Source organism: Mytilus californianus, unplaced genomic scaffold (genome assembly GCF_021869535.1).
Source record: "Mytilus californianus isolate M0D057914Y unplaced genomic scaffold, xbMytCali1.0.p SCAF_1, whole genome shotgun sequence".
NCBI classification, from domain to species: Eukaryota; Metazoa; Mollusca; class Bivalvia; order Mytilida; family Mytilidae; genus Mytilus; species Mytilus californianus.
The window spans coordinates 68717820-68744455 of record NW_026262581.1 but is presented as its reverse complement, the minus strand read 5'-3'; the positions used below and the strand labels follow the sequence as shown (position 1 = coordinate 68744455).

Genomic DNA, 26636 nt, shown 5'->3' with positions numbered 1-26636 from the left:
GCCAGTTGATATTTATATATTGAACAATCAATGAACCGGATATTGCTCACTGAGTAGGTCATAAAAGATTCTAATTGTAGTAAAATAGTCTTTGTTGAAAAAACAAAAATTATGACCTGACCGGACTATAATAAAAATACATAATAAGTGTTTTATTCGTATTTTTATACGTTTGAACGTTTTATTCGTATTTTTATACGTTTGAACGTTTTATTTCAAATGGCAATGACATGGGGCAAATACATACAAGAACAATTATCTTATTTTGAATGAAAATGTCACATTTTTATCTGTCAAAGAAAGGAAATTTTTATACCGTGTTTTAAAGCACACAGGTGCAATCAAGATCGATTTTTTAAATGTACAAAGGTAATATATCTGACTAATCCGATTATGTTGTCACGCGTCATTAATTTTCAGTACACCTGATGGGCAATAAACCAATTAACAGCCACGCGGTGTTGGGAGAGAATCTTTGGAGGAAATTGGGAGTATATACGTGATTCGCGGTGTGACACCGCTACACTCCGAAATCGGTGATTAGAGTTCGCGATTACAAACTCTCTGTGCGTACTGTAGGATTATTTGATTTATTGTTTGACTTCAGCACACAGGGGCTGTTTTTTTAATGAAAGAAAAAGATTGTCTTTCTTAGTTAAGACTGATGTGACCTCTGATGTGAGAGGAAAAATAGGAAATATGTAATCTCCAAATAAAGATCAGAAATTTAATTTCTTCAGGGATGAGAATATGGTGAGAAGAACTTCTGTCATAATAACTTTGGTTTGTAATGAATTACTTAATATATGTAAAAGCAAAACTCTGAGTGAAATAACAGAGACTGAATTGTCTTTATGTAAATAGGCATGCTAATTGGCAAACTGTTATCTTTATATGTACACATACTTTGTAAATCATTTTATATTTCAAGGTATATCCAATCCAGCATTTTGTAGAGCAAGAAATTAATAATGCATCAGCTAGTCTTGTATCCAAACACCAGTATCCCATGGAGAGAGTTCTCATGCAGGTACTATAACATAATCTTATATCCAAACACCAGTATCCCATAGAGAGAGTTCTCATGCAGGTACTATAACATAATCTTATATCCAAACACCAGTATCCCATGGAGAGAGTTCTCATGCAGGTACTGTAACATAGTCTTACATCCAAACACCAGTATCCCATGGAGAGAGTTCTCATGCAGGTACTATAACATAATCTTATATCCAAACACCAGTATCCCATGGAGAGAGTTCTCATGCAGGTACTATAACATAATCTTATATCCAAACACCAGTATCCCATGGAGAGAGTTCTCATGCAGGTACTGTAACATAGTCTTACATCCAAACACCAGTATCCCATGGAGAGAGTTCTCATGCAGGTACTATAACATAATCTTATATCCAAACACCAGTATCCCATGGAGAGAGTTCTCGTGCAGGTACTGTAACATAATCTTATATCCAAACACCAGTATCCCATGGAGAGAGTTCTCATGCAGATACTGTAACATAATCTTATATCCAAACACCTGGGTATCCCACGCAGAGAGTTCTCATGCAGGTACTGTAACATAGTCTTACATCCAAACACCAGTATCCCATGGAGAGAGTTCTCATGCAGGTACTATAACATAGTCTTATATCCAAACACCAGTATCCCATGGAGAGTTCTCATGCATGCAGGTACTATAACATAGTCTTACATCCAAACACCAGTATCCCATGGAGAGAGTTCTCATGCAATTACTATAACATAATCTTACATCCAAACACCAGTATCCCATGGAGAGTTCTCATGCAGGTACTATAACATAGTCTTACATCCAAACACCAGTATCCCATGGAGAGAGTTCTCATGCAGGTACTATAACATAATCTTATATCCAAACACCAGTATCCCATGGAGAGTTCTCATGCAGATACTATAACATAGTCTTATATGCAAACACCAGTATCCCATAGAGAGAGTTCTCATGCAGGTACTATATCATTAACTTATATCTAAACACCAGTATCCAATGGAGAGAATGCTAATGCAGGTACTATATCATTAACTTATATCTAAACACCAGTATCCCATAGAGAGAGTTCTCATGTAGGTACTATATTATAGTCTTATATCCAAACGTTATGCAAGTATCCCATGGAGAGAGTTCCCATGCAGGTACTATACTATTAATAGTAACTTGTATCTAAACCTGAGACAAAAGTACATGTTGGTATAAGATACAGTTGTTGATGTGTTTCGTGTTGCTTAATATGAAAGAACTCTTCTTTTTTGTGTTGTTTTTTGTGTTGTTTCTTTGTTGTGGCCATTGGTTTGTCCTTATCCTCAGCTTATGGTTTTTATGATTTGAACAAATGGGATTCCCCAGACTTTTAAATAAGATATTTTTAGATCTGAAAATAGAACAATGTCATCAATATCTGTTGTGATTATACCCAGAGGTCTGGAGGGAAAAGGCAGCTGGTTCAGCATATTGTAGAAGACTTGAAATGTAAACATATCTGTTGGAACCAGTAAGTTTATACGGGAGCTTAAACGTTTGCGTAATACACTGATTTTCATGGACCCAAGGAATTCCATTTTAAAGTTACATACATCAAGATAAATGGAGAAGTCAGCAGTCTAAACATTTTCCTCCTTTTTGAAAAGATATTATTGATAAATTGTTTTTTGTTTTTTGTAAAATATGTGTGTCAGGGATTAAACCTGTAAACTCACTTAATGCCATTGAAAGTCAGGATGTATACATTTTTTAAATTTAACTAAACTCAATCTGAGTTAAAACTAATGATATAGATTTCTGTATGCACAAGACAATTTTCTGATAAAACCAGCATCATATTCACTTCAGCTAAAAAGTTTGCCAAGCCACAAATATATCAATTGTAAGACAGCACACATGACATATTCCATGTACAAGATACATCTTTCATATTAAGACAGACTTAAGTATATCTTTTAAATGTTGAATAATTTGTATGGAATATCATGCACAAGCCACTGTAAAGTAAACAATTCATTGTTTTGATGTTTTACAGAGACACAGTGTAAGGATAGTACCAGTAACAGTTTGTCGTTACAAATGGAATGACACAGAATCTGACTTTATAGTGTATGGATTAGAGAAGAAAGTTCATGCTCCTGACTATCCTCAACAAAATTGTTGTGGCTGTTCTGTCTTATAGAATTAGACAAGGAAGAATTTGATGGGATAACTTTTCAGTATACATGTATTTCAAAATGTATCAAAAATTTTGAGAAATGTTTCTGTACTATCATGACTATGTTATAGTATAAAAGATATATTGCATTTTCAACCAGGCCCTACCATTGTCACAACAATAATACATTGTAGTTACCTGGGAAAGTCTTAAAATTGAAATCCAGAAAAAATATAGCCCATGACCCTGCAGCTTCTTACATGGTCACCATGCTGAATTTCTGTTTACATACTAAACTATGAAGAGTTTTCTGAAATTTTCTCCTCTGAAATATGTGTTAAAATTGGTAGCAAACATGACCCCATAAGTACAGTAAGCACATTAAATCAGTGTGGTCAATGCAGGCACATGGGAGCCTCCTGTTTGAAAACATTATTTTTAATGCACATTGAAAGCTTTCTCAAAAGTATAAACAGAGCCTGCTAGGAGCATCCTAACATGAAGAAACATACAGTCCCTGAAATGGTCATGATGATGGGAAGGAAAATATACTGGTTTTACCCTATAGAATTTAATTTTGTTAATACTATGGATTCAAAATAATTCTTGGAATAAATTTTTCAAGAATTTCATGGGTAAATGTTAACACAAATTTAAGTGTTTAACAAAATATGAATTTCCTAAATGTTTGTTTTCAGACCTTTTAATGACATAATTATTCATCTTACCAGTGTCTGCTCTATTGGTTTCCTAAATGATCTCTTTTTGTGTTTATTTTTCTGTTTGACCAGTTGTTTATTGTGGATTCAGTATTATTCATGGGATACCAATTTAGAATATATCAAGGGTTTAGATGAATCATGAGTTTAAATGTTTAACGAAGAAGACATTTTCTATTAGCAAATCAACAAATATGAATATCTGCGAAAATACAACACCTCCTCAATCCACGAAAAATAAATGAATCCACAGTATTTGTTGAAGAGTTATTGGATGTTTACAACATTAATGGAAAGGAATTCCTGTAAACTCCATTTTTATAATCTATAAATTATATATATGCTATTGACTTATATAAAAACATATTCACTGCAATCAATGAAGATTTACATATTTCAAATCTTTTGTGATTTATTATTTATCTGAAAATTGCCAATAGTGAAGAAAAAAATATTTCAAAGTGAAATGTTCTCTAAACAGCTGGAAAATGGAAATATGTTGGTAATGGCAAACAATGGGAAAAGAATAATATTCATAATTCATTTTCAGATTTGTTACAGTCCAAATGGCAGTTTTGCAGAAACTTAAATCTTTTTTTTTGTTGGAGGGAAAACATGAATTATTTTTATTGATTTTTTCTTCAAGGGAAATAGTTAATAGTTGTATATTTATTTTCAGTATGCATAATCTTTCAGAATCAAATAGTTTGACATTTTTGACTTGATATGTACTGTTTTGTGTCTTTGACACATTTGAGTTTCCTTAATATCAGACATGTTCCTATTGACAGTCAGCACTAAGCATCTTTAAATTGTTAAAACTGATTGGATGATAAAAAATATGGAAAACAGTTGACTAAAATGACCTAAAGGGGAGGGTTTGGCATCAGCAAACTAGTTTAACCAGGCCACATTCTATATGTACCTGTCCCTAGTAAGGACCCTGTAATTGAGAAGTTGTTGTTTTTTACTGTTTTTATACGACTGCAAAAAAATTTTTATATTGGTATGACGTTAGCGTCATCGTCGTCGGCGTCACCTGGCGTCGTTGTCGTTGTCCAAAGACACATTGGTTTTCGCACTCTAACTTTAGTTTAAGTGAATGGATCTCTATGAAATTTTACCATAAGGTTCAATACCACAAAAGGAAGATTGGGATTGATTTTGGGGGTTATGGTACCAACAGTTAAGGAATAAGGGGCCCAAAAGGGGCCAAAAATAAGCATTGTTGTAACTTCCAGACATAACTTGTGTGTTAGTGTATGGATCTCTCTGACATTGTTCCACAAGGTTCCATATCACAAAGGGAATGCTGGGATTGATTTTGGGGGTAATTGCTTCAAAATTGTAGGAATTAGGAGCCAAAAAAGGGGCAAAAAACAAGCATTTTTCTTGTTTCATGACAATAACTTGTGTGTAAGTGTATGGATCTTTCTGAAATTGTACTACAAGGTTCCATATCACAAAGGGAAAGCTGGAATTGAGTTTGGGGGTAATTGCCAAAAACGTTTAGGAATTAGGGGCCAAAAAGGGGCCAAAATTAAGCATTTTTCTAGTTTCCAGACAATAACTTGTGTTCAAGTGTCTGGATCTCTCTGAAATTGTACTGCAAGGTACCATACCACAAAGGGAAGGCTGGGATTGATTTTGGGGGTAATTGCCTCAAAATTTTAGGAATTAGGGGCCAAAAAGGGGCAAAAAACAAGCATTTTTCTTATTTCAGGAAAATAACTTGTGTGTAAGTGTATGGATCTTTATGAAATTGTACTACAAGGTTCCATATTACAAAGGGAAAGCTGGAATTGAGTTTGGGGGTAATTGCCCAAAACGTTTAGGAATTAGGGGCCAAAAATAAGCATTTTTCTAGTTTCCAGACAATAACTTGTGTTCAAGTGTATGGATCTCTCTGAAATTGTACTGCAAGGTACCATACCACAAAGGGAAGGCTGGGATTGAGTTCGGGGGTGATGAATCATAAGGGGGTTCAAAAAATTTGGGGTAGGGATTTTTTTTTTTTTTTTTTCCTTTTTTTTTTCTTTAAAATTTTCCATTTTAAATTGGTTATTTCTGATTTATATATTAAAGCAAATAATAATGATATGGTTTGAATAGGTAAATTTAAAAATTTTAAGTTTTTAGACCACATTCATTCTGTGTCAGAAACCTATGCTGTGTCAAATATTTATTCACAATCCAAATTCAGTGCTGTATCAAGCTTGAATGTTGTGTCCATACTTGCCCCAACTGTTCAGGGTTGGACCTCTGCGGTCGTATCAAGCTGCGCCCAGCGGAGCATTTTATTCATATTTGTTTTATATTTATTGTTTTGTAAAATTTGTTATTGTGTTGTGCCATTACACCACTGCCCCAGGTTAGGAGAGGGTTGGCACCTCCAAAATAGTTTAACCCCGCCACATTCTTATGTGCCTGTCCCAAGTCAAGATCCTGTAGTTCAGTGGTTGTCATTGGTTCATTTCTATCATATTTGTTTTTCTTAAATTGTTATAAATTAGGCCATTAGTTTTCTCAATTGAGTTGATTCATATTTTTCATGTCAGGACCTTTTATAGCTAACTATACAGTATGGACCTTTCTCATTGTTGAAGGCTGTATGGTTGTCTATAATTGCTTACATCCACTTCATTTGAACTTTGGTAGATAGTTGTCTCATTGGCAATCATATCACATCTCCTTATTTTTATATTAATGTTTATTAGAGGCCCTTTAAATATGGTATGTGTTAGGACTGTGTAATGTGATTTTAAGTTGTGTAGATAATTTATGTCATTTTAGTTTTTGGTTAATTGTTGCCTCACGTTATCATCACATTCTTGTTTTAAACGATTCTGTTTTATAATTTTTTATTTGGTATTTTTTTTGAAAGACTGTTTTTATAAAAGGTAGTTTATATACATACATCAATTTGTAATTACTGCTGAATTTTACTCGACATCTACATGTAATATCTCTGTTTATGAGTGTCTTCTGTAGTCCATTCGATGATTAAGCTTGAAAACAGAGAAACTATTTAAACACACAAAATATATATCATAAGACTGAATTCACCATTGGAATGAAATGAGTAAGAAAATTTTCCATAGGTCTCTACAATGGAGTTAGCAAAGTAATGCATGACAAGCTAATAAAATATGTGCAGAACAATTTCTAATGTTAATGTTTTTTTATTGAACCATAATGAAATTTATCTGTTATACCTCTTGTGGTGTAAGTAGGTATAGTGCTTTGACATAATTATCCATCACTTGTGATTTTTCAATGTATATTGATATAACACTCCATTTGTTAAAATGAATTGTAGGATCTGTTCGTTTTATATTAATCAACTGGTCAACCCTCGACAAAATAAAAAACAGATGAAGACAAAATCATGACAAAATAAACAAATAAATTTCAAACTATTTTGAGTCTTATAATGGACACCTTTAATAAACACTTATCGTAAATGCCTTCAAAATATTTGTCATATGGAATATACAGCAAATATGTAAGTGACGAATAGTTTTGCCCTTTCACTGTAAATTAAAATAACAATAAACAAATGAACAGAGCTTGTTATGTGGTATGCTGTGTTTTGTATAATTTTGTATAATGAACTATGAATGTTTATGTTATTTAACATGTATTTTATTGAATCTCATTGACAATATCCTGATGTCTTGTCTTATTCATCATGATCAGGTTAGGATATTTTTATGTTTTAAAGATCTTGTAACTATTTTAGATTTTTTTTGTATTTTTAAAGAATAAACAATTTTAACCATGTTAAGAAATCATTTAAAACTGCTGAATTATTTAATTTCTCTTTATTCAGACATTTTAAATGGGCTATTCATGTTATCTTTATTTTTATTGACCCACCATCTACAAGTTATAAGCATTTAATAATATAGTTATTCACCTTACATTCAATTAATAATGTGCAATAAATTCCTTATTTAGTATTTGTAGTTTGCTGTTTCATGATTGCCTGCTTATAGTACCAAAAGGTCCTGTGACAAATATTATGTCATTCAGGATGCACTAAATGAGCAATTCAACAATAGTATTTCCTTAGTGGTTCAAAAGATGTGTATATCCAAAGCCTAATACAAACAGTGAAGAGCTTATATAATGGAAAAGGACTAAAAGTATAGCCAAACCTCGGATATATCATTCATTGTACAAGACTGACCCACCAAGTCAAATTCTAAAAGTACAAGTTCATAAGGTTATATATAGTGCAGAGGAAGAAATGTCACCCTAATTTAACATGTTATTATTGATAAGTCTTAAACAGGGATAAGGGATCATGACAAAGATGATTAATCATTGTCCTTTGTCTACCTTAAGACAGTACAAAATTTATAAATCAACCCTTATACATGAACAAATATGAAATTTTCAAATAGATATTCCTTCTTTTTCTGACGAAGGCTGAATAAAATTGTTCCAGAGAAAACAAAACGGATATTGATAAAGATAAATTAACCCCTTCGTAACTTCGGAGTGAAGTAGGGTGCACATGAAAGGTATGCAGTTTTTACTTCACAACTGGAGTTCATCGTGTTGCTCATGGCAAGTCAATATCCGATGATAGTTCACATTTGGTGATACCAGAGACATATAATACATGTATATGTCTCTGGTGATACGTTTCGTATGTCTAACGTAAACATGTTGAAAAGATGACTTGTCCATTCAAAACCTTTGGTTCGTTGGTTTCTTCTGATATCTTTCATTCAGAAAGTCATTATAGGAAAGACAAGCTCTAGAATATTGTATTAAATTGGAATTAAATTGGAATTACATACCCCATCATAAGATTAAAGCAGGAACATATTATTGTTAGATATACTGTTCCCAGATTAAAGTTACTTCATAAAATGGGGGGAAAAAAGGAAAATTAAACTCCTTACTTTAATTTTTAAGTATATACTTTTTTTAAAACCTTCACTAATTTCTTAACATATGTCAAGATATTTAGTAGATTATATTAGTTATACCAGGAACATATATATTGAATAATGTGGTTAATTTATTGAGCAGTTCCGATAAAATCCATAAATCTCGCGAAGCCTCGTAAAGTTCGGGATTTTATCAATTTCATATTGAAAAGCCTATCAGATTCATTTCCCGTTAGATATAATGTTCCCAGGTTATACTTTATTTCAAGATAATTGAGATAGACGCGATAAATACAAATTGTATTATATGTCTCTGGATAAACATAGTAACCAAACTTCAGACATTTAGCGATATAAAGTTTATGTATCGAAAAGTGAAGTTAGCTTCATCAGAGACATAAAAAATGTGAAGAAATTTAATCAATTAATCATGATCCTTATTTGTTTTTGCAGCCAGTTTGAAAATAGTTAAAAATTCTAAGCTGCATTCTTTTTTGATAATCCCAAACTAAAACCATTTTTTTTAAACGTTTCAAACTGGTTTATAAATATATATATATATATATTAATATTAATGGTTTATATACATATAACTACTCTAAATATCATAACAACAATGTTAAATCTGCAAATTGCGGAAGCAAATTTTTGTTTTTTCCTCGCCGAAATACTTATAGATAATTACATTAAAGTTTTCTTTTTTTAATATTGCTTTTGTTTTGTTGTTTGGTCATTGGCTATCATATTCACGATTTTTTTGATCAATTTATAAATACCATGCACGGGCAACAAACTCAATCCAAGCTTTTGGAGTGAAACAGTTTGAAACCGGAACTTTATACTTTTTCAAACGAATCTCACTTTTTTATTTCTAGCTTGTCCTTTTGTAAATTTGCCCAAATAAAAAGAAGCTGAAGCTTTGTTGTTTTTATACGGCTGTGATAGAAACTGAGAAGGAAGCAGGCCTGAATGAAAAGGCCAATGCAGTATACATGTAGTTCAGTACGCAATTTGAAAAAAAATGTTATTTTTGCAATCGCCTGTCCGTTGAATACGGATATTGATTTTCATTTTAAGAAAAATAATTTGTACTAAGCTGGGTTTTTTATGTGTGTTTTTATTTTGCTTATACTGTGCCATATCGTCCTAATTTTTCGCCAAACACGCTCTGGGCCTCTGTCAACTAGACCCTCTAACTTGACTTAGGAATACAGATTGCCGCAACTCCTTGTAAATGAATTGACGGAATTCCCAAAACTTCATCTATAAGACTTATAAGACACAAAGCTGTGCATCTGCTACATTATGTTTTAACTAGCTTTATTTGGGGAGGGGTTTCACATGACAAAAACAAAAGAATGCGCTTCTTTCTATAAATGTGTACACGATCAACACTTTTATAACCCTATCAAATTGCTAAAAGAAGCATTCATTTCTTATTTATAACTATATTTTTTGGAGAGGGTTGTCGACACAGGTCAGTGTCCCTTTGTAAACTCACCCCTCTTCCCTTCCCTCCCCATCCCCCCCCCCCCCCCCAAACAAAAGAGAAGACAAACGGATCTCTGACTTGATAAGATAATCATCACTAAATAAGTACGTAAACAATATTGCTAATCTTTTCTCAAAAACAACATACCGGTAGTAATTTACAATAGTTTTCGATGGCAAACATCGAGGAATATATCAATCCCCATTTTTGTTTATCGCAATGACCATAAGTTTTAAAGAAATAGAAATTCGGTATTCGTGAATCGTTTTATATAGATCTATAGAATAATTTTAAGGACTTAGTCTAACGCGTATTCATCAATCAACTGTTTTGATATGACATAATTTTGCATTTAATTGGCCAGACACTTATAATACTGTATTATATTTCACTGATTTAACACACCAAAAAAGTGCCTTTTTAATTTCGTCTTAATTTCCAGGGTTAACTGGCATTGTTTTCATATAAGATTGATAAAAAATATGGACATATGGTATGATTGCCAAAGAGACAACTATCCACTAGAGTTAAAATGAAGTGGAGGGGAGCAATTACTGGCCGTACTTTATTCTGTTAAGAATTTAAACGCTGCTTACATGGACTGCGCTCTTTTTTTTATTTCGCTAAAAAATGGCAAAATTTTAAAATCATAAAAACGCTCTATCTATTCACTGACAGTCACTTTTTTTCGCTTGAAATCTTATCCCATATTGGAGCACAGCTTGTACTTCAGATAAATTCACACATCATCTTCTATCAATTAATTACTGATGTAGGATATCTGTGACAAAATATATTAGTATAATAGTCCCAGAGGATATCAAATATATATATATAGTCTCGATATCATAGGTTTGAACGTTGTTTTCAATTTAGACTTGTTATTTTTTTTTCGTTTGGGCTTGTATTATATTTTCCTTCGGGGTTATATGATCCGTTTATCCTATTTCGACTCTTCAAAATTCAAGAGTTAATCCCAAATTGAGGTAAATTATATGGCCTTCCAAATACCGTTTCGATTCCTAACATCACTGAGACATTAATTTTCGAAATCCGGATATGGTGTACAAATTTTTACACCTCATGTTTGCGGTATACCATCTTTTCCGCAAGTTTATTGTTTTCTGTTTGGTATTAAATTGATAATTATATTCCATTTTGTTACATCTGTGATCTGTTTATTTGGCAACCGCCATAACAGTCAACAGGGTTTAAGAACATCAGTTGTTCGACCTGCTAGTCAAATGCGTTTTGTTAAAATATACTTTTTCACTTTTTTTGGTCTTTTGAAAAATGTTGTTTGTGCTGTATTTAGACGCCTCTACCAAGAAATTTGTTTTGCATGCACACGTATAAAAATTGCGGTTTTTATCCAACGCAATCATAGGTTTGAACGTTGTTTTCAATTTAGACTTGTTTATATAGTCTTATCTCTTCAACAACGGTATAACGGTAATGAATATTCATTAGATCAATTAATTACCTATTACGCAGGTGGTCATAGAAAAGAACAGATGTATTCCGAAAAAGACTTCCGGTGTTCCGAAAGACTACGGAGGTCGTCCAATATATACTGCGTAAACCCTCAGGGGTTTACGCAATAATCATTTGCATCTGCGTTTATGGTAATGAACAGTTAGTTTTAGCTAAGTCATCATCACAGCATGATATGGTTTCTTAATCTTTGCTTCTTTGTATTTTCATCTTTTTATGTATAGTTCGTTTAATATCCCTGAATTGTTTTTGTTTTACATGCATGTTCATGATATATTTATTATATATAAATAATTATATCTTGTTATGGAAAAGACTTCATCAGTATGATTAACTTGTGTCTCCTCCATTTTGCATAGATAAAGGAAATAAAATATGTTTAAAATAAGTTATTATCGCCAGAAATGTAGAGCATACACAAGCTTATATTCAATTAAGACAGAAGCGATGAAGTTTAATTGATGTTTGCATAAATATTGAACCTTTAATGACTAATTACTGTGACTTGACTGTAAGTGTTGCTCTCCACCTGTTGTAGTTAATTCAAAATTCTGACCAAATTGCAATTTGTTTTATCAAACAAAACTGTTCAACTGGTCAGAAATTTTAACAAACTGCTGTAGAAAACCACAGTCACGTCGTGAAAGTACAAGATGATAAAATAAAGCATACTCACAATTATATTAGACTTTAGTTCTACTTCATTGATATTATGAAAACATTTATAAGAACTTCTATACATTCTTTTATTGTAGTTTTCATTCGAAAGGTCACACGTTGTAATTTTGGAACTGCTAAAAAATGTCCAAATTTTAAGTTTTTAATTATTTCTTCTAAAATGGTCTTTTTCTATGCATGCTACAAAGCTTTCTTGAAATTAATCTCTAAAATACTTCGTGAAATGTAATTTGAGCTTAAATATTTTCTCGTGAAGTTTTAAAGGGAGATAAGATCAATATTTCAAACGATCAATGATTTTTAGATTATATCCCATGGAAACTTATTAACAATGTATTGTAATATCACATACATTTTACTGAATATAACATGGTTTAATTCAAACTGATGTCTTATTCTTATGACATTAGAAGATCTTTTAAAAGAAAAATTGTATGAAATATTAATTGGACATTTTTATAGCAATTTGAAAATTACTACCTATATCACCTTTCGAATGACAACTAAAAGAATTTATCGCTATTTTACGAAATTTTCCTTTGATCTTACTGACTGATAATTTTCTCTCTCAGCACAGTAGAGTGATATGAAAAAAACTAAGGGCGCACGTGTCGCGTTTTCAATGTAAACCTAAACGTCGTCAAAGATCAAACTAGCGATAAACAGATTATCATTGGTCATCTCACCTCGATTGCTTTTCTCACTTTCGTCGTACCGACTCAAGCGAGAAAATCAATCTCGTTGAGATGACCAACGATAATCTATAAGTATAGAAATTCTTATAAACGTTTTCATAATATCAATGAAGTGGAATGAAAGTCTAATAGGATTGAAAGTATGCTTTATTTTATCACCTTAATTACACTTTCATGACTTGACTGTGGTTTTCTACAGCAGTTTGTTAAAATTTCTGACCAGTTGAACAGTTTAGTTTGATAAAACATATTGCAATTTGGTCAGAATTTTGAAAAAAAATGCAATAGGTGGAGAGCATCACTTACATTTAAGTCACAGTAATGAAAGAACTTTTTGCTATACTTGTAATAAGTGTACTTTTCTGTACTATTCATATTGCATATACGTTATTATTGTATATTTTAAGCTTGAAGAAGGTATCTATATTCTTAGGACAATTTAGGCGTGGTGTGGCATAGCGGACGTTCCCTCTAACACATAAAAGCATCCGTTGAAAGTATTAAGAGAGACGGATGTTAATAACATAAATCATAAAGCGTCAGATGATCCTTGGTACTTCGCCCCTGACCCTAAATCTGGACTTATACTGGATCTGCTGTGGAATACAGATTCTTGGATCCGCCTCTTATGTTTGTCACATTCTAGATGGTATGTGTATTCATTAAAAAAGGCAAATAAACATCCTTCAATTGAAAAATTACGTAATGTCATTTTTTTTCCCCCATTATTTACCGAACCATAAAGGCATGTGTCGCTATTCCAATTCAACACGTTTAATTTTTCATTTTAATAAGAAAAAAACGTTATTTAAAATATATAGGTATACAGTCAAATTTAATACTGACCTCATCTCCAAAGCAGATGATATTTCCCGAAATAATTTCCCCCATTCAATACGGACATGTCACGCTTGGTGTAAGCTTGTATTAAATAGGTTTTTGCTGTCGGTCGATATTAGATGAATTGCAAAACTCTTTCTAATGATTTATTGGATTATTTTCGTATTATATGCCAACACTTAAGAAAAGTAACTATATATTAAAATCACAGAGGATGAAGATGACATTTAAAACGATTTTAACTTTTTAAATTAAATTTAAGACGTTTCGTCCCCGATGGTATCACCAGCCCAGTAGTCAGCACTTCGGTGTTGACATGAATATCAATTATATGGTAAATTTTATAAATTTCCTGTTACAAAACTTTGATTTTTTCGAAAAACTAAGGATTTTCTTATCCCAGGAATAGATTACCTTAGCCGTATTTGGCACAACCTTTTGGAATTTTGGGTCCTAAATGCTCTTCAACTTTGTACTTGTTTGGCTTTATAACTATTTTGATCTGAGCGTCACTGATGAGTCTTATGTAGACGAAACGCGCGTCTGGCGTATTAAATTATAATCCTGGTACCTTTGATAACTAGTTACAACCTTTTCATTCGCACATTAACTTCTTTATCCAATTTTTTCCGAAGAATCAACCCTGACATTTTTAGCAATTGTCCATGGGTTAGAATAGCTGTCCATGCCCTCTTCCTAAAAACACACTACTCTCTGAACCAACTTTTGTAGATCGTTTTTTTTTTATCATCTTAACAAAAAATGTTGTAAATCGTCAATATTGATTTTTGAACTTTTTTCATACCCACTCAAACTTTTGATCAGATTTTTTTTTCCAACGAGTTGTATTCGAATTTCATTTATAAAGTCTTAATTCCTGGTCACCTTATATATATCAAATGTCTAAAGAACAACATATACATTTCTTGAGGTTAACAAATTAAAAAAAATTATTTAATGGGCAATAAGTTGCCCCAACTCTACAAAAGTTTACCAAATTTCCACATTTCGTTCAGTAGCTTTTACATTTTATTGCCCGATTTAAAAAAAAAATTACTCACATTAAATCTAATGCAACAGACTTAAAAAAAATCTTATTTTTTTATTACAGGTTTGTAGATTGAAATTTCATATAGAAATAAGATATTATGCAATATCGGGCCTTTTTAGTCTTTCAATGGAATGATGCTTTGTATTTCCACCCAAAAATTTTCTAAAAAAACTTTCTTAATAAACAATATTGAAATTCAAGAGTGAGAAAAAGATAAGACTGAGATTTTATAATTTGGCATTCCACCTGTTTTTATTCGAGCACCATTGATGAGTCTTATGTACACGAAACACCTGTCCGACTTACCAAATGTTGTAATCAGAGAAATGACATGTCGAATGAATGGAGGATAATTGTAAAAATTCTTATTATGAATCTTCTTTTAGCTGTTTCTTTGATTATAAGTTAAGTATAATATATAAATAAGTTTTCTACAAAGAAAAAATATTGAAATCTGGATCAAAAACTATCAAGGAATCTTTCGATGGTGCGCACTTTTCAATTTATAGCTATGCTTTCAATAGAATGATGAGCAATATTTCCATCCAACCATTATCTTAAAAACATGTTATCATTTTTGTTCAAAAGCATGGTCTATATATTTAACAATATAAATATTTCAGCGTGGAAGTAGATATAAATAAAGATTAGTTGCAGTTTAAGACGCTGAACAGATAGACGATGTTGTGTTTTAACAGAATCTACTGCCTCGAGTTAGACATTATTATGTAACGATAAACTCATATGTTAAAATTTGAATATGTCATGAATATTGACGTTTAAACTTATAATGAACTACCTAGCTATAAAACCAGCTATAAAATCCCCAACATTTTTCTTCGAAAATGCCTTTACCAAGTCAGGATTATGACTGTTGATTCCAGTTATTACGTTAGTTGATATAGTGGCGAGTTTTTACAAGGTTGGAAAGCTAGTAAATGGTCCTTTAGTCTTAGATACATGATTTTTTTATTGGTTGTTATTGGCTTTGAACTAGCTGTCAGTAACTGCGAGTACTCTCAGATCTGTACTTAGTGTCGTTTTTGTCGAGCCTTCGACTTTTGTCGAAAAAGCGAGACATAGCGATCCTACATTCCGTCGGCGTCGGTGTCGTCGTCGTCGTTGTCGTCGGCGGCGTCCACAAATATTCACTCTGTGGTTAAAGTTTTTGAAATTTTAATAACTTTCTTAAACTATCCTGGATTTCTATCAAACTTGGACAGAAGCTTGTTTATGATCATAAGATAGTATCCAGAAGTAAATTTTGTAAAAAAAAAAATCTATTTTTTCCGTATTTTACTTATAAATGGACTTAGTTTTTCTGCCAGGAAACATTACATTCACTCTGTGGTTAAAGTTTTCAAAATTTTAATAACTTTCTTAAACTATCCTGGATTTCTACCAAACTTGGAAAGAAGCTTGTTTATGATCATAAGATAGTATCCAGAAGTAAATTTTGTAAAAAAAAAATTCCATTTTTTCCGTATTTTACTTATAAATGGACTTAGTTTTTCTGCCAGTTAACATTACATTCACTCTGTGGTTAAAGTTTTTAAAATTTTAACAACTTTCTTAAACTATCCTGGATTTGTACCAAACTTGGACAGAAGCTTGTTTATGATCATAAGATAGTATCCAGAAGTAAAATTTGTAAAAAAAATCCATTTTTTCCTTATTTAACTTATAAATGGACTTAGTTTTTCTGCCAGTTTACATTACATTCACTCTGTGGTTAAAGTTTTTTTTAAATTTTAACAACTTTCTTAAACTATCCTGGATTTGTACCAAACTTGGACTGTGGCTTGTTTATGATTAAAAGCTAGTATCTAGAAGGAAAATTTGTTAAAATTTTGTTCCACTTTTTCCGTTTTTTACTTATAAATGGACTTTGTTTTTCTTCCAGTTAACATTACATACAGTCTGCAGTTTAAGTTTTTAAAACATTTATTAGATTCATAAACTATCCTGGATTTTTACCAAACTTGGACAGAAGCTACTTACAATCAAAAGATAGTATAGAGAGGAATATTTGTATTAATTTTTTTCCTCATTTTTGTTGAGCCTGCGATTAACAGCAAAAGTAGGCGAGACACTGGGTTCCGCGGAACCCTTACGAATTTTTCGTTGTTAGGGATGAGGAGTGGATATATACCCTGCCACGTCCTGTCTGTGTTTTTGTTTGATGTTTTTCTTTGTATCGATCTGATGAGTTAAGCCTTTTTCAACTGATTTTTATAGTTTGTTCTTATGTTGTGCTGTTACACCACTGTCCCATGTTAGGGGAGGGTTGAGCGCTCACAAACATGTTTAACCCCGCCACATTCTTTATGTGCCTGTCCCTAGTAAGGAGCCTGTAGTCCTGTGGTTGTAGTTTTTCGTTTTTCGTAAATTGTTTTGTTATAAATTAGGCCGTTAGTATTCTCAATTGAATTGTTTCATATTTTTATGTCAGGGCCTTTTATAGCCGACTATACGGTATGGGTTTTTCGCATTGTTGAAGGCCGTACGGTTGCCTATAATTGCTTACATTCACTTTATTTGAACTTTGGTGGATAGTTGTCTCGTTGGCAATCATACCACATCTCCTTATTTTTATACTGTTAGTTTTCATGGACTTCCCCGTTTTGAATTCACCTAGCTTGTAGTTCGGTATTTTTGTGATCATTTTTTTTTTTAATTTCTGAGTATGATAATGTTTTAATTGAAGTTATCTAAGTAGATACCAGGCTTGATATTTTGTACGCTAGGCGCGCGTTTCGTCTACAAAAGACTCACCAGTGACACTCGAATTTAAAAGTTGAAAGGCCAAATAATGTGTTTAGTTCTATATATTTAATATGAGTTCTTCACAAGAAATAGAAGTTTAAATTTTGAGAAATATTCGGACATAGGTAAAGTGATCCGTTATTTATAGTTCATTCGGATACATACAACTTCATGTTTTGTTTTTTTAAAATCTTTCCAAAAGTTTCACCTGCATCAAATGTTTGGCAGCCCGCAGAGATCAAACTATAATATATGTTTTTATTAACCTTTCGTCTCAAGCATACCTGATCCAGGTGCCTGTTGTAACTCATTAATATTGAGAGTGGTTTCTTATATCTTAATGTTTTGTCATATTGTTTCAATATTGTAACTTCGATAATCTGTGTTAAATCGATTCAAAGATGTTTAGAGACTGAATGATTTGAGTTAATTTCCATATTTATTCATACTGCTAAAGGCACTTTTAGAAACACATGTCATGACACTAAAATTGGTTCTGCAAAAAGACGATGTTGTATGATTTCCAATGACAATTCTCCACCAGAGACCAAATGACACGGAAGTTAGCAACCATAGGTCACTGTACTGCCTTCAACAATGAGCAAAATCCATGCCGCATAGCAAGCTTTAAAAATCTACCATAACTGTGAAATATAAGGTCATACACCACAGACACGGGAACGCATTCTACTGCATCCACACAACACGTTAATATCAAACCATTTGATTTAATCATTGACTTTACATTCTTTTCAAAGTATTTTTATATTTAATTTAAGATGAGTCATAATGCGAAGAAAAATGTTAATACGAAAAGTTTAAGGGTCTCTGGTTGTTTAGTATACAACTTGTCTAGGCTCAGGGCAAATTAGTATACAAACGTTTACTACTTATTTTAAAAAATCCTATTTTGATCTCAACATGTCTTTAGTAGCTTTTTGTTGTTTTGTTGTCGGAGATTTTTCATTGACAAATTATCCAATGGCATGTTTTATATATATTGCAAATGAAATAACACATTGTATTAATTATAATGTTTTGGTGTCCAATGATTATTTATAATGCCTACCACACAGCTATCAATTTTAGTTACTAGTATATTAATTCCAGAATATAAAATAAAATAAGAAATCCTTTTTAATCGTCTTTGTTTTTCGTCCTCTAGTAATTTTTCTTTATTTCCGTCGAATCATTTAAAAAATCATGATACTATGTTCCTTCCATTTTTCAAGATATCCATGTGGTCTAAATCTGTTTCCGTACATTAGATAATACCACCAGGTGTAACGGCATTTGCTAGTTGTATAGTTGTTGTCACAGGAGCCGTTTTGGTTTGGAAGGCCAACGGATTGAGCAATAGCAAATTGTTAGTGGCTCTAACGATTTCCTCATTGAAAGTGTCAGTAAAGTTGGCATAAAGACCACAGAGAGTTCTAGGTAAAATTGAAACTGCTGTTACGATAATGATACATCCTAGGGTAATCATGTCATAGCGCATTCGTAATGCTGCTTTCTTTTTCTGCTGAAGTTGTAAGTCAGTCAAGTTCATTTATTTGCCGCCCATTTCAAATTATTCTCAAAATTAAAACGAGATAACAAAATACGACTGATCCGAGTATGCACAACAAAAAAACTTCAATAGGTTTAATAACGCTTTATGTACGAACAGAGTTTGTCTGAAATTATATATTTCATCTCTAACAATATGAACTTGATTAACCAGTTTTCCTTTTCGAATTCCCGTAATGATATACATGTCAGCAATTCAAGTTGAGTAGTTTATAAATAACAAAAACATTTAGATAATTTAATTTAATATGACAGTGCTAAAAATACGAGCTTAACTAATCGACAAGGTGATAATCTATAGTAAAGAAAAGATTTTTGCCAGAGCACGAAAGCTTAAATTTAATCAAGAATCAAGGAAAACAGAAGCCATGGAATTTGATGTTTGCATAAAAATCAAACTTATATAATTGATTGATCAAAGAGCTTTTTGTTATACTTTAAGATGTGTAATTAACTATTATTGTATTCAGTGTAGTTCTCTAAACTCTTAACATTGAATAAACGTTTATATATCTGACTTTCGAAGGAATGTATCGATATTCTAAAGGCTAATTTGGGGGCGATGTGGCGTGGCAGGCGTTCTCCCCTAGTATTGCAAAAGTATTGGTTGTAAGTATTATGAGAGACAGAGAGAAAAAAAAAATGCCTTGTTAATATCATATAAATCCTTAAGTGTCAGATGCATCTCAGTGCTTCGCCCGCAGCCAATTACCCGTATTTTTTCTTAATTTTGTGAACAAAATATGAAGCAACACATTAAGGTCACCGACTTCGCTTTGTCACAATTGCAACCTCAGTTTTGTGTTTTCTCCCAAAAGGAACATTATTTGTTTATTAGTCATGGTGTTTTGTATACTGTTGTTTGTTTTTGTTCTTTTTCATTTTTGCCATGGCTTTGTCAGTTTATTTTCGATTTATAAGTTTGAATATCCCTTTGATATTCTTTCGCCTCTCTTTTATTTGATTGTTAGCTGAAATATCAAATAATCCAATAATATCTGACATACCAGCATAATTCACTTTAAACAATAGATTTGTATCTATCAATTAAAGATTCTAGATTCTTTGTGTTTTGATCTTAAAAAGTATGATTTATTTCATTCCTGCCAAAAAATAATACGTATGAAAAATGTTTCCAGCATTAACAAATATGTAGCAATGATGTCTTCATAAAAATTTCAGGGATGAAATTGCTTTGTGTAATATAAATAAAGCCTGCAATAAGGCCTTTCAAAAATGTTATGGGTAGTTTTCATGTTTTTCTCATTTGTTATCTCTCTTCAGAACACTGAATCTGATGTCATAGAACACGTTTCTCGAGTTTTCGCAAATATCTCAGATTGGGCGTTTGAAACACATGTCAAATTTTCAATAATAACAACAAAATAAATCTGGTGGCAAATATCTCAGATTGGGCGTTTGAAACACATGTCAAATTTTCAATAATAACAACAAAATAAATCTGGTCCGAGAACACTATTATCGTCCTTTTTTCGTTGTCTACAAATATAGTCCTTACTGCGGACAGTGTATTAGTTGCAATTTTTTTCATACCCCTTCCAAATTTATTTCTTCATGTTTGATGCCTCAAATATCAAGTATGGGGATGAAATAACACTGTAAAAAAAATTTGGGTCATCAATTTACAAGTAAAGTAGTGATTTGGTCCAGCTGAGCTGAAAAAGGTTAAAAATTAGTATGTCTGAATCTGTCAAAAGAATTCACGACCCCCTTAACATAAAATGGTCCATAGTTTGAGGTAGAGCTGATAAAGTTTTCTATAATTTGAATATAAATTGTCCCTAAAGTAGTACACCACACAGTAAAAATATTATTGAGAAAGCGTAGGTGGGATTTTTTTAATTTACATTTATTGTCTAGAATAAATGCATTACGAAATAAGTGTGTTCTCGGGCCACCTACTTTATCAACCAATAATACAAGAGATCACATCTCATTCTGTTGACGCTAAAAATTAGCCTATAGAAACACAGTTCTTTGGAATGTAAAATTGTTCTTAATCAACTTCTACTCCAATTTATAAAGGATAGTTTGTCTTTGTCCCCTCCTTCTCTTTGACAAAATTATTGAAAATAAAAAATGAAAATGAAAGATGACACTGACTAACTACTAGACTATAATATTCCATTAGAACATACATGTGTTGCTTTGTTTTGTTCGTCACGTTCTGAAGTTTGCCTCAGCCAACTTTTCACTCCTACTCCAATGTAGTGCTGACGAACGGACTACCTGTTTACCATAATACGTTCCAACTCAGACGGGCATATGAAAACTCTTCCATCTAATTCGTGGATTCATTATTACTGACTATTTAAGATCTAAGGAACTTGAAATGATAGGTAGAATTAAGTATTAAATCTAATTATAAAATGTTACATATGATATTTGGCCTATTATAAAATACGATCTCGGTTTTTACTCTTCCACGGATCTTGTATTAATGAGATAGTAAAGACAAAATACATATGAGCCGGAAAAGACTTCTAGTTTAGAATTAAACAATTTTCATTTGAACTGTAATTAAATATTTTCCATCGAACACTATGAAGTATTTCTCAAAACAGTGTAAATGAAAAATAAGATAAAAATCTTACAAATCTAAAATGGTCGTTTTGGAAATAAAAAAAAATGAAATAATTGCTGGCAATGACACTCGAAATTTGTTTTCGGTTTTTCCGGTCATTGTTGCATTTTAGCTTTACAAACTTTATTATTTTGTTTAATCTTAATTCAAATTGATTTGCTTTAGAATAAAATCCCTTAAACTTCGTTGAGAGCAAGCGATTTTTTTCTTAATTCCTCCTTAAAACTATTTCAAATGAAACAAGTGACATATTACTATTCACCTTTTTTATTCTTTCAATTCTGTCTGTTTATTAGTCTTAATAAAATTGAACTTCATTTATACAAGATCGGACAATATAAATTATTACGATTAACTTCTATTACTATTTTTTATCGGCTAAATTTCAAAATCCTCAATTGTGAAAACTCAAAAGTTCAAATTATAATCGTTAGTCAATTTAAATGTACCAATGTACACAAAGATGTTCAAATTTGTAGTTGAACGTTTAATGTCGAGGTTACCGATAGTGTTGTATCTTTTGTGTTAATTTTTGGTTTGATAATCACTATCTATTTGCGGCGCTAAATCTCATTTTTTTTTAACAAAACATATTTCGTAGCGTACATCATAATATATAGGACGTTCAAATCAGTCGCTTTTTGTCGAGCTAAAAGCAACGTAAAAGAGCTTTTATGTCACAGGTCTTTAACAATCCCTGAAATTATGTCTGCCGCATAATATAGAAATGTCACATTTGGTGTTGATTTATCTAAACTAGTTATGGATGTCGGTCGATATCAATAAATAGCCAGCTAAATTTGGTTGGTTATTCTCGTTTAATTTAATTAGACAATTTACCGGCTTTGTAATAACATGAGCAACACGACGGGTGCTACATGTGGAGCAGGCTCTGCTTACCATTCCGGAGCACCTGAAATCACCTCCAGGTTTTGGTGGGGTTCGTGTTGATGTTGTACCCCTATTTGTGACATTTTCTTCACGCATCGTTGTCAATATAATGGAATTTTATGCGACTGTCGTACAAGTGAGTGGTTTAGCGCTATAAAACCAGTTTCAATCCACCATTTTCTACATTTGAAAATACCTGTACCAAGTCAGGAATATGACAGTTGTTGTCCATTCGTTTGATGTGTTTTATCATTTGATTTTGCCATTTGATTAGGGACTTTCCGTTTTGAATTTTCCTCGGAGTTCAGTATTTTTGTGATTTTACTTTAAACGAATATCCTACTATGTGCGATGAGGATGAAACTGAATTTATTTCACAAAAATATGGCTCTATAGGTGGATCATCACTTTATACTTCCCCAGATAGAATTATCTTATAAATTGCAAAACTGTAGATTTTCCAAAAATGTAATAGAAGGTAAGGGTCACCGTGCTAATATTGAAGCTACAAGTCGTGCAAAATTGCAATTTTACATAGATTAATAATGAAAAACGCCTTTTCTTGTGAAAAAAAACCAACAAATCTATGTATATTGCTTACTGTTCGGTGTGAGCCAAGGCTCCGTGTTGAAGACCGTACTGTGACCTATAATGGTTTACTTTTATAAATTTTGACTTGGAAGGAGAGTTGTCTCATTGGCACTCATACCACATCTTCTTATATCTATATAGAATTTTGAAATGAAATATAAAAAGATACATTTAATAATATGCTTAAAAAAAAAATAAAAAATAAAAATATTGTCTCCGAAAATTTTACTAACAGAGTTAGCTTACCTTGTAGGGCTTAGTTGAAAAATTGAATCGAACAAAAACTAATAATTGGTATTTGTTAAAACAGTCATAATAATGCAAAAAATCAATTATTTTTCTTTATTTAGATAAACAATCTGTCTCAAAACTTGCAGATTTAGGAAAAAAACTAGACTGATTGTGTATTGCTATTTAACAATCCAAGATGGCGGTATACAGTTAATCCACCTTTGTTTTAATTCAATGTGAAAGAAGCAGATGAAGAATGATTGCCAATTTTCAATAGAGTCGTCTTAATTTAAATCATTCATATGTGGATCAGCCATTACGAAGGGTTATCTATCTAAATGCAGTGGGTAAACTCTTCTGTTAAAGGACGGCATTTTATAAATGAAGAAATCGTGATCTGCGTCACACTTAGATTCAACACAATTTGATATAGATCTTTAATGCCAATACTATTACACGAACTATAGTTGTACTTGAGATGCATGTACACATATTATTAACAGATCACAAACTATACATTTTACACTATGGTTCTCAAATAAAAGGCTTTAATGAAATATGACACCTCAAATTTAAAATTCTCCCTGCACATAGAGATGTTTTTTTTTACATTTGGGGCTAGAATATGTATTATTCTATTGAATCACTCTTAGGCGCCTTGCACAGAAATTTAAACTTACAATTGATTATTAAGAAGTTGTAATAACGGTTACAAAACAATTGACATTACATTAACAAATGTAAATTTTGAGAGTCTAGACAGACAAGAAACACAACACACAATACATTGGTTGCCGTTAGTTGCTGTCTGCCATATTTGTTTTTTAGTTTTTTATTTTAGCATAAATAAGGCATCTGGTAGCTTGTTTTTGTAGACTTATTGTTGGGTGGTGTTTCATTAAGAACTTTTAATTATATTGTTTATACAATTATAACTTTAATGTTATTTATGTTCAATGTTTATTGTAATACCTACCGCACAGTTATCAATAATTTCATTAATTTTGTCATCAATAGAAAAATAAATTCCTTTTTAATCGTTATTAATGTATGTAATCTTCTTTTGATTCCGTGATAAATCTTAATATAATGTTCCTTCCATTTTGAGGTCAAATATTTAGATTAATAATACTAGTATGTCGTTGAGGTCGTTGTTTCGGTACGTAGGACATGCTACCAGGTACATTAGCACTTGTTGGTTGCGTCGCTGTTGTCGTCGCAAGAGCTGTTCGGTTCGTTTGTCGACATCTGCATACTAATTGACGGCGCACTTCTTTGATACTGAAAATATATATGAACGGGTCTACCAAAGGATTGAGCAAAAGCAAATTGTTAGTGGCTCTAACGATTTCCTCATTGAAAGTGTCAGTAAAGTTGGCATAAAGACCACAGAGAGTTCTAGGTAAAATTGAAACTGCTGTTACGATAATGATACATCCTAAGGTTATCATGTTATAGCGCATTCGTAATGCTGCCTTCTTTTTCTGCTGAAGTTGTAAGTCAGTCAAGTTTCCCTTTATATTTACCTGTCGCCGATTTCGAATTATTCTCAAAATTACACCGAGATAAATGAATGCAATCATTGCAACAAATATGGCATTTGGAATATCTACAAAAAGGAGAAAACGTTTCTGTATTTTATATTTTGGTCCACATGGAAATTCTACACGTTGGATTTTGCCGCGAAACTCTAAAACACCGCGAAAAAAGAAGTAAATGTGTGGAAACAGAAATGCTAGTCCTACAGCAAAATCATTCGTCAAAACCTTCAACGTTTGTTTTGGTGTTCTGAATGTCGCATTTAATCTTTGCAGACACATAAGGATTGTCATCAAGAGAGAAGATTGGATTGCTGCAGGAATAAAATGTATCAGGACTAAACACTGGTCTTGATGTGCACCATCAGCATAAAAATCATTTGTATTCATTATAATTACAAACCAAGAATATTCAACCATCAAACAGGCATCACTTATGATAAGAAAAAAAGCCAACCTAAAAAATCTGGTTTTCGCCAGATTTTTGGTTTTAGCTAAAGCGAGTGCTGCAAAAATATGAACTCCAAATAAAATAAAGCATAATCCCAAAATAAAAGCCCATTTCATGTTGAAAAGTTAAAAAAGAATAACGGCATTTGCGCAACGTTTCTTTATTAAGACCAACATAGCCAATCGTGGTGATTTGATTCACCACCTGTCCTTTATCCAAGTATTTAATTACGGACTATGATATCAAAGAGCACCTGTCTGCTTCCGTTTGTACATCCCGTCTTGAATGAAGCTGATTTCTTATAGATGAACAATGAATGTTGACCATACTTTAGTGTGGGCTGACAAGTACATTGATATTGGTTTAATATGAAAAGAGCACCTGTATGCTTCCGTTTATATATCTCGTCTTGATTAATGTTGATTTATAAGATTTGAAACAGAAATCATGGCCATACTTTAATTCGACCATGACAAGCATATTGATAATGTTTGAATATAAAACGAGTGTTCTGCAATAAAGGTTTTGGAGGGAAAATTCATATCAACATATTTTTCAATCGGTACCGCTGTTCGTTGACTTCCAGTCTTTTATTGATTGATTGATTGGTGATTGCTTTACGCCGCATCAGCACAAAAAGGCTATATTGTGGCGATCAAGTCTTCGAAGGTAAACTCCCATCCAGCGGTCCGTGCATCGGTATTTGAATGATTCAAATGAAACATCTTGTATGTGAATGTTCAACTATGATATTATAAACTCAAAATTAAAAGCTATATTTGATGAGTTTTTTGTGATTTTTTCTAAAGTTACAACTCTTTCAGGCAAAGCTGGCCATCGATGGTTTTAGTTTTTTTCTGTAAGGACATTTTGCTTTTCAAAAGTATAAGATTTTGCCTTTTAAAACTTCGTTTAAAGCGTATTTAATTTTCGACCTCAGAT

General features: G+C 32.1%; 1 protein-coding gene across 7 annotated transcripts in view; it reads left to right on the top strand.

Moving 5' to 3' along the window:
• Nucleotides 1-26636, top strand: part of LOC127706915 (protein SSUH2 homolog) — a 373615-nt gene that overhangs the window by 47078 nt on the left and 299901 nt on the right. For 3 of the 7 annotated variants that reach the window (XR_007984644.1, XR_007984650.1, XR_007984652.1), the window contains exons 12-13: nt 932-1030; nt 3057-5672. Coding sequence is in view for 3 of the 7 variants with exons in the window: in XM_052211641.1 (XP_052067601.1) it covers nt 932-1030; nt 3057-3203 (246 nt within the window). In the remaining 4 variants the exon portion in view is untranslated. Of the gene's footprint in view, nt 1-931; nt 1031-3056; nt 7861-26636 lie in introns of those variants that run through there. The other 4 variants (XM_052211641.1, XM_052211658.1, XM_052211648.1 and 1 more) reach the window with 2 other exon arrangements.